Source organism: Hyalella azteca, unplaced genomic scaffold (assembly GCF_000764305.2).
Source record: "Hyalella azteca isolate HAZT.00-mixed unplaced genomic scaffold, Hazt_2.0.2 contig7773, whole genome shotgun sequence".
Classification (NCBI taxonomy): domain Eukaryota; kingdom Metazoa; phylum Arthropoda; class Malacostraca; order Amphipoda; family Hyalellidae; genus Hyalella; species Hyalella azteca.
In genome coordinates, this window is record NW_025937888.1 from 3051 (window position 1) to 12527 (window position 9477).

The following is a 9477-nucleotide window of genomic DNA, read 5'->3' on the forward strand; positions in this document are numbered from 1 at the left end:
TTTGAATACTTATTGAAATGAAGATGCTTGGTGTCAAATGTTTTCTTTTATAGAAGCAAAGCAAATCATTCATTCCCTAATAATGGGGAAAAAATTTGTACTGTAATTTTTGTTAGATGAATTGCACTCAAAATTTGTTTTCAAATGAATGAGGTTGATGTTAAATAATTTCCAAATGCAATGATTAAAATCAAGTGCTTGGAATGATAAATTGGATATCATTTACCTAATTTCAATATATATATACTAGAGATTCTATCCAATAATCTTAATAAAATAATGCCATGATTTGCATGTCATTTGCCTATCATTTTTACTTAGGAACTTGAATGACTCCACATTAATTTTGAATATTGTGAAAATTTTCCAACAATCACCAGTAAAATCAATCATTGCACAAATGATTTTACAAAATTGCAGGCCAAACATGCCATTTTTTAAATTTTCAAGGATAAATTGCACAGATGACAGAGGTATGAGTAAAATTGTCTGAGATCATCAGATCATTCTAGTCTATGATCATCTGATCATTCTAGTCTATGTTAACAGGTGGCTTTAGCCCAATTTTTCAGTTGAATTCAGTTCAACAGAAAATTCAGTTCAACTGAATTCAGTTGAATTCAAAGGAATAACAAGCATAATTTTCTAAAAAAATGCCAGTGACAATGATTGTTTCCAGGCAATTTTTGAAACTTGAAGGAAAAAATTCAAAATTTCTTTCTCATTTTCACAAATTAAATTAGAAAAGGGCTATAGGAAGAGGAGAAATTGTTTGCACAGCCATGTGTTTCTATCTAATTCAAAGTTAGCATCTGCCTAATTTCCAAGCTTAGCTCTCACTCACATCTGGAGTGAGGGAGGTAGCTGCTGTATTCTTGTTTCTGAGAGATCAGCAGAAATATTCCATGCCTGCCTATAATAAAAAGATAAAATTTGTATCCATAGTGTAGCAAGCTCACATGGAATATCCATTTCTAGTTTCTGAGCTTCTATCAGATCATTCTGGTAAACTGGGCATAAGGTAGCCATGACTGTGGCAAAATACATGTGCTTACAGTCTAGTTGAGAAAAGTATTACTGTTTTCTGAAGTATTACTGTTTTGTTTGCAACCAGCATTGTCAAGATATGGATTTTAGGCCCAAAATGTTGCCAGCCATATTCAAGATGCATCACTGGGTAATTTTTAATAAATAAATGCTACTAACAACTTTAATAGTATAGGTATCCCTTACTCTCCACACACTGCAACACTTACACTCATTGCGACTGATTTTTGGACAAGCTTTGCTGCATCCTGATCCATCCAAGGTACCGGAAACCTTACTGTGTGCACTTGCAGTCTTTCAGATTTAGAACTATTTTTTAAATACATCCTATATAATCAAATAATTTTTTTAACCTCCTTAACATAATACATCTTTATGAAAAATATTTACAAACTACTGTTATTATTCATACCTTGTAATTGATATAATAATCAATTATCTTGATTATTACATCACAAATCAGTATGTCATCATTCTAATTGCTACCAAGAGACAAATATTCAAAAATTTTGTTTAGTATTCACACAAATTCTTATGAGAAAATATACTTTTAACAACAAAGCCATGACATAGGCCGATGTATTTGTATAATGTTTTTTTTACATTGAACCAACAGCATAGAAAGAAATTATATAATGCTGAAGGGGCCGCAATGGCTGGGACAAAAAATATACATGTTTATGTTCTTATGGTGGCTATACGTAGTTCAAAAATTAAATGGATACCTTTAATGCACAATGGAGCAATAGTGAAGCAAATTTTTTCTCTTATTTAACATCATCAAATTTTTCATTAAAACAGCAAAACTGCTCATTTTAGAGTAGAGCACACCTCAATTATGTCATCAATTTTTTGGTCTCATTTTTATTGATAAATGGGATGCAATAGGTGACCATGCCAAATTCCAGCAATTTGAAATGTACTGTGGCTTTACTAACGCAGCTTTTATTTTGCAATGCAGCGCTAATAGCAATATTTCAATAATATTGCTATTACAATAGCAATATTATTGTATCACAATAATTGTAAAATTCGAATGACTACAGAATAGATATGCACGTATGTTAATAGTACATCCATAGTAGATACATTTTCCAGTAGGATATTTACATGAAATATAAGTATCTAGTTGCATATCTATTCTGTGGTATGAAATTTATGACTCTGAACAACTTTTGACACCTGAAAAAGTCTATACATTATCTCAGATAAGATATCAATGGCTTCTGGAGCAACCACACACACGCACACAGTCTGACGCTCTGACCAGGCACTGCGCATGTGGCAACAGGTGTCAGGCAACACTGCAATATTAGAGGCTTGCACTCATGGTGTTTATGATGGAGAGGTGCAATTTTATATATTTACTATGTGATTATATGCATCACAAAAATGTAGTTGCTAAAAATGGTCCAAGTCACCCCATTTTATGTATATAAATTCATTTTTCATGCACAATTTGAAAAGCATGAAAAATAAATTACAAGCTCTAACTCAACACTCCAAAAATTATTGAAAAAAAAAGCAATCTTTATTTATAACTAGACAGAAATACAAGGATTTCCACAATTTCAATTTTCACATGCATAAATATGCAGCATTTTCACAGTGATAGGCTTTTTAGTTGCCACTTATGAGACTTACAGTCACAGTCTGTCTAATATTCTCATGTAAGACATGTATGATGCAATCATGCAGTTATCTATGATACTTACTACTTAGCTGGTCTTCTAATAGGACACAAAAAGAGCAAAAATAGTCTCTCGTTTACCACTATGCGAGTTTGTTAAGGTGAGGCGCGTCACCGACGGAGGTACTGGCGCCCTAGTACTTCTTTTTTTGTACACTTTCTGAGGACTTGATTCTTCACCACTTGCCTCACGTCCAGAAGGGGAAGCAGTACTTGGAGAGCGGCGGTGAGTTCAACTTCAACATGCGGCGAAAAATATATCAGTCATACGGCGCGGAAAATATAGAGATTCCGGATTTTTTATATAAAACGGAGCAGCTTCTGAGTGAGTATCAGAGATTCAACACAGGTATTATGTATGGTGCATCGTTATGTTATTCTATGTTTATAATTACTACATGATCAAAATCCATTCTTGAAAGCAGATTTCTTGCTCGTATATTGTAATAGATGTCATAATTCACAATGCATTACATGTCATTACTATGGACTTTATAAGAACACAGACTCCTGAATTCCAGCAAATCAAAATGCTTATAATCATGCCCATTCCAATTTTAAAGCGTTTCTACAAATATTATTGTCAGCATTGACGAGGCCACATCTTGCTCATCGCTGATTCACTACATAGCAGAATGTTTAAAGCTTAGTATGATTTTGAACCCACAATTCACTGCGAAATTTTTGCTGTTCTAAGCCACACGGCCGCCAAGCATATTATGACCATTACTGTAACGAGAAGCTTGGTTCAAACACGCATCCATTGCTCAAATCTCGGTACTCTGAACTGTAATCATTGGGCTACGTTGTCCCTTGAAGTTGTACACAATTCATAACGCAACATAATATGGTACGCGTCAACAGAATCGCTGTAGCAACACTGATTCTTCATTTCGCTGAACTCATCATCGGACTCAAGCCCACGTTTTATGCAAGTGCCTATCATGAAACTAAGTCAATTCGTGATCGCCACCTGGAGCATAGTCAAAATTTTCTAGTCGGCAACGTATTTGATGAGAATTGATTTTCCTAAAGATTATGTTAGGATAGGTTAAGTGGAGCCAGTTATGACGTCCTATTGACAATAGCCAAGTCAAAACAAACTTCTCCTAGCCTTTTGAAACAATCTGTTTAATAAGAAATAGCAAAGTAAACAAATAACAAAGGCAAAACACTTTAAATTTCAACCATCTCTATTCAGTATAATTATAATTGTACACTGTGCATTTAAACAAGTTTCATGAGGTTCGCCACCTTGAAAAGATATGAGGAGAAAAAAGTCAATACGAAATCAATGCTTTTTACTTCAGCCTCCGCCTGGTCAGCGTTCCTCACACACGAGATATGCGTGGAAAATAAAACAGGAACTTAACTAACATCAGTTATTTCAACCCTGAAAGTGACAGCAGGGAAATCGGATTATATTGAAATGAACTTCAGAAAACAAAATAGACGCGATAATATATAAAAGTAACATAGAAAACTTTTGCCTTCAACTCAAATTCGCAAAAAGTGTCAAGCCAGGATGGACAGAAGACGGCAACCACTACGGCAGCAGCTGCAACAATTGATGCCAGGCTGGATATTGCCATGAACCGCGCCCGAGGGCCACCACATCACTCCCACACTTGGTGGGCAGAGTAACAAGTCCTACCCCTAAGCTAAAGCCTTGTGTGATGTAATCCTGCCCCTAAGCTAAAGCCTTGTATGCAGAAATCCTGGCCCTATACGAAAGCTTTGTATGATGTAATCCTTCCTTAAGCCAAAGCCTTGTATGCTGTCATCTTGCGCCTAAGCTAAAGCCCTGTATGCTGTACCCCAGATAAGCGTCATGGGACGTTCTCGCTCGCGCAAGTTTGCTGATGCAAACTCGGCGTCTCCGTTCATCTCTTCAGCATCTAGCCAATAATACGTCTGAATTAAATCTCTAATGTCCATTCTCTGATATTATTGTCCAAAAATACTGAAAAACCTGACAAATGGCGCAGATAATAGTAAGAAGCAAATTATATGCATTGAAAAGAGGTATTTCTATGCAATGACAATTTTCATGTAAACATTCAAGAACAAGTTCAAATTTTACACATCAAACGTCTTAATATTTTTAAAATTGTCTCGTGGTTTCTATTGAGCAGTTGGTTAATTATGCAATGAAAATATCCAGCTGTTGGTACTGTCTCGGATGATTGTTTTTGGACCTTCAGATTTATTATATTTCTACCTAAACCTGAGAACAGGGATTCGTGACTAAGTTCGTAAGGGATAAGTAAGACACCATCTGTCTGGAGAACTTATCTTGATACCGGGTGGTAAGACATGAGTGATACGATACAGGTAAAGCTAAGACGTCGACCGTTAGGTCATAGTAACTCTACAGCGAGTTCCATCGCGGCGGGTGTACTTGTCAGCTTCTGCGGGGCCTTACTAAGTTTTCCAGCCCTTTTATAGAAGTACGGCTTCCGCCCACTACTGAGGGCTTGATCGCGTGATCTTTCACGTGATGATGCCCATGCTGACTCATGTCTAGCACTTTTACACCAATCTATATCACGTCTACTGAATATTACGTCTTAATTATAATGAATAAAATAAGACGCCTGATTGACACCGGACAGCACCATGCCAATATCAACAAGAAAATTGAGCCTGGGGCACCGGGAACAGCATCTAGCAACGGAGGTCCACTCGTTTATATCGTAAATTAATCAAGAATTTCTCTCCATTGGGTGAGATTTTGCTCAAGAATGCATACGGAGAATATGTCGATCGAGGTTGCGACGATCGACGCACGAATATTCACACTGTGAACAGCCAAAAGGCTTTTCAGCTGAATGCTTGGAGAGACAGTGTCGATTTAGATCTGTTCGTGAGACGCAGGAATATGAGCATTCAGAGCAACAAAAAGGTTTCTCTGCTGTATGCTTGGAAAGAATATGTCGCTTTAGATCTGTTCGTGTGAGACAAGCATATGAGCATTCAGAGCAGGTAACAGGTCTCTCTGCTGAATGTTTATAAAGAAAATGCCTACTTAATTGCTGTTCTGTGACACAGGCATATGAGCATTCAGAGCAGGTAAAAGGTTTCTTGGCTGAATGTTTCGAAAGAAAATGCCTACTTAATTGCTGTTGTGTGACACAGGCATATGAGCATTCAGAGCAACAAAAAGGTTTCTCTGCTGCATGCTTGGAAAGAATATGTAGAGTTAGTTGATGTTGTATGACACAAGCATATGAGCATTCAGAGCAGGTAAAAGGTTTCTTTGCTGAATGTTTAAAAAGAATATGCCTACTTAATTTACATTTCGAAAGACAAACNCCGCCACCAGCCGCTGCTACAGCTTCCTCATCCGCGGAAAACTTGCCGCTGCTGCGCTGCTCACACCAAGACACGTCACTTCAACCCAAATAACAACAGCCACCAGCCGCTGCTGCAGCTTCCCCAGGCGTAGACAACTCGCCGCTGCTGCGCTGCTCACACCAAGACACGTCACTTCAACCCAAATAACAGCAGCAATCACCTGGTTGTTTCTAAGCACAAGATTTTTGAGGCAAAAACTTATTGGTAAAGTCTTAATTCATTCTAAAATTTTAATTTTAAAAGTTAAATGAATGAACATTAAGCCTTTTGCCGGCAAGTTACCAAAAGCCCAGCTCGTCCCCTAGTTTATGTGTGAGGCTACATTATCACGCCTACGACCATCTCCAATCATCAGTTCATCCATTCATACATCTTCAGCCATGCCATGTCTAGGAATTCAAACATGAGCATATAAATTAATGTTTTGACTCAGACAATGAAATTGACGTTCTTACACAGTTTTGCAAAAATTGGGAGAAGCAAGAGATGCAATATCAATTTGTTTAATTTAAAGTAGCTAGAGAAAATAAAATCAAATTGCAGCTTGATAATTTCCATTTGCATTAGATTGAATATAATAAGAATATTTCAATTTCTTTTAGCATGGTGACCACTTTTTATGGAATTATTGTTGGCAATTTTCTCCAATATTATGAAAAATTTCTAAGAATCCATACGAGTAAATTGATCAGATAATTCTTTATAATTTCTTGTAGAAGCTACTCAAATTTGAATTTCTGCATGTATCTATGCTTCCTGAAACAATTTTTCCCGAGATCAATTTTCCCATCAGCATCTACAGAAATAATAAAATAATGACACAAAACAGATAAGAAATATAAATAACAATAACGAAATAAGTAGCAAGAAATAAAAGGTTACAAAATATCAATAGGAATGAAGTGTACAGCACAAATAACCATACAAAATACGCACGCCAAAACTCCACACTCCTGATGCACTGATGCCCATGACAGCCTCACTGGGAACATCCTTCCAAGGAGCAAATGGCTGACCAAACCCACTAACAAACTAGATTACAAGCTAATGACTGCAGGCTTAGAAAAATGATTGTCGAACAACAATAGATTTTGTGGCATTAAATGCATCATTGGCTCAAAAATTTAGTAAAAAGCAGAGATGGATTACCCTATTTTTTTCTATCAATGTTGTTTTGTTGAATGATTGCTCAATATAATGAATGCCCAGCGGTATTCCGAGGAGCTGAGGTTATCAGAAAATTCAGTATTCAGTATTCCTTACACATGGACAAGCATAAAAAAATGACTTGAAAATTTAAGCATGCACATAACAAGCTGGACCTGCTGGGCTTCAAAAATGCTTTTACTCAAAATAAAACATTTTCATGCTTACACCTTGCAATTAAATTTTAATAGGATTCAAGCATTGATCAGGAAAAAACCCAAAAATTCATTTATTAATCATTCACCTTATCTTCATACACAATATAATAGTCAATTCAACAACCAGGGAATATATAAATGCTTTCCTCCAGACCAACACTACCAACCACAAATTTTGTTACCCCATCAATCAATGAGGAATGTTGAGGGGCGTGGGGAGCCTCATGAGCCTCGCTTGGCGCTTCCCTCTTGCAGGGCACACACAGCAGGGGAGGAGGGACTGGCGGGTCCCCACAACCAGGGCTGGGGAGCTCATGGGCCTGCCAAGACAGGTAAAAATAATTTTTGAGCTCATAAGAAAACCATCAATCTTGAAAATCTTGACAAAAGTTTAGTGGAGAATTGGTACATTAATTTCAAGGCTACTCATTTTGTAGGTTTTCCTCACCTATCAGTATAACTTGTTTAAAACTTTTTGAAGATTCATTTTGGTTGATACGTTTTCTTTTTCAATAAACAATATATCATAAATATACACATTCTTTCAACCTATCCATTGTTAAATTCTACAGAAGAATTAAATAAATTCAGATTTTCAGTTGCCATCTAAGCTAACACATTTACCTCTTCGTCATAATTGAATGGCTCCTCCTTCACATGAACTGGCTCCATGGCTTCCACTATCTCCTCCTTCACATAAACTGGCTCCATGGCTTCCACTAACTCCTCCTTCACATGCACTGGCTCCATGGCTTCCACTAACTCTTCTTTGACATACACAATTGGAACTTCAGGGGCTGAGGAGGCAGCACCAGCATCCAAAGCTGCACAAAGTAAATAGTGAAGCAAGGTTGAAAATGTTCCTGAGAGTAAAATTTTTCATCCACATAGAAAATCCTCATTCATTTTCCAAAGAGGTTAGTTGTTGCGTTGTAATATTATAATGGAAATTTCTTTTTATCCTTAGCCTGTTTGTCCGAGAACCTGTAAATTCCGAATATTATCTAATTCATCTACAGTCAGGTAATTAAAGTTACTTATTGCTGATAGTATCAATTGAAAATGTGTCCACACATGAAAAATTTCTACAGCTAAAATCAGGTTACTTTTTATGGAAGAGGCTTGATGGAAGCACTTCTTCATATTTTTACTTTCATTCTTATTTTCTGCATTAAATTGACCATGACATCTGTTAACAATCAACAAATACATAACATCTGTTATCTATTTTTGATCAAAGACAACACTACTACATACAACCATGGATGGAGCAAAATGCCAGGATGGAGCAAAATGCCAGGCTCACCTTCACACTTCACACTGCCAGCATCAGCACACACTTGAGCGAGGCTTGGCATGGCACACCAGCCCCTCCCCACGGCAGCTGCAGGGATCGCGCTAATCAAAACTGGCACCGCGTTGATTAAGGGTAGGTTGCAAATTTTTTTTTCCGTGTTAATCAAAACCGCGGTATTCAAAACCGTGCTAATCAAGGGATTGCTGTATTTTTCAAAACTGCAGGTAACAGCAATCATTTCACAAGTGATTTTCAAGAACTGCTAGCAAAACAACAATTTTTCATCTTATATTTAATATTATCTTACAATTAGCCCTTTATCCAGCAAGTCACCACATATAGTCACTTATAAGCTCCTTCTAAAAAGCCTAGCTTGTCCCCTTGGGTGTGTGTGAGGCTTTGTTGTCTTGCCTCCATACACCTTCACCCTCTTCCATGCCCAAGAATTAAAATACAAGCATTAAAATGAAAGTTTTGACTCAAACAGTGAAATTGATGCTTCTTCCAATTTTTCGTAAAAGATGGAAAAAGAAGCAATAAAAACTTTAAGAATTCAACGTAGCCAGATACATTAAATTATATGGCTGCTCTATAATTTGTCTTTGCATTTGAATTTACAAAGCAAAATAATTTAAATTTCTTTTTGCATAGTGCCTGCTTTTCATGGAATTTTCATCTGCAATTTACTACAATATTGTGCAAAATTTTGAAATTCCACATGA

At 36.7% G+C, this 9477-nt stretch overlaps 1 protein-coding gene across 1 annotated transcript in view; it reads right to left on the bottom strand.

Moving 5' to 3' along the window:
- LOC108674758 overlaps positions 1-8844 on the bottom strand; it is a gene marked incomplete at its 3' end in the record, with an annotated part of 11529 nt that extends 2685 nt beyond the window's left edge. Inside the window, exons 1-5 of the mRNA XM_047881386.1 lie at positions 8765-8844; positions 8083-8282; positions 7641-7778; positions 6147-6204; positions 4555-4635 (exon numbers count right to left, since the gene is read on the bottom strand). Of these exons, the coding sequence (XP_047737342.1) occupies positions 4555-4635; positions 6147-6204; positions 7641-7778; positions 8083-8282; positions 8765-8816 (529 nt within the window). The remainder of the gene's footprint in view (positions 1-4554; positions 4636-6146; positions 6205-7640; positions 7779-8082; positions 8283-8764) is intronic.
- Between the last annotated feature and the right edge of the window lie 633 nt (positions 8845-9477).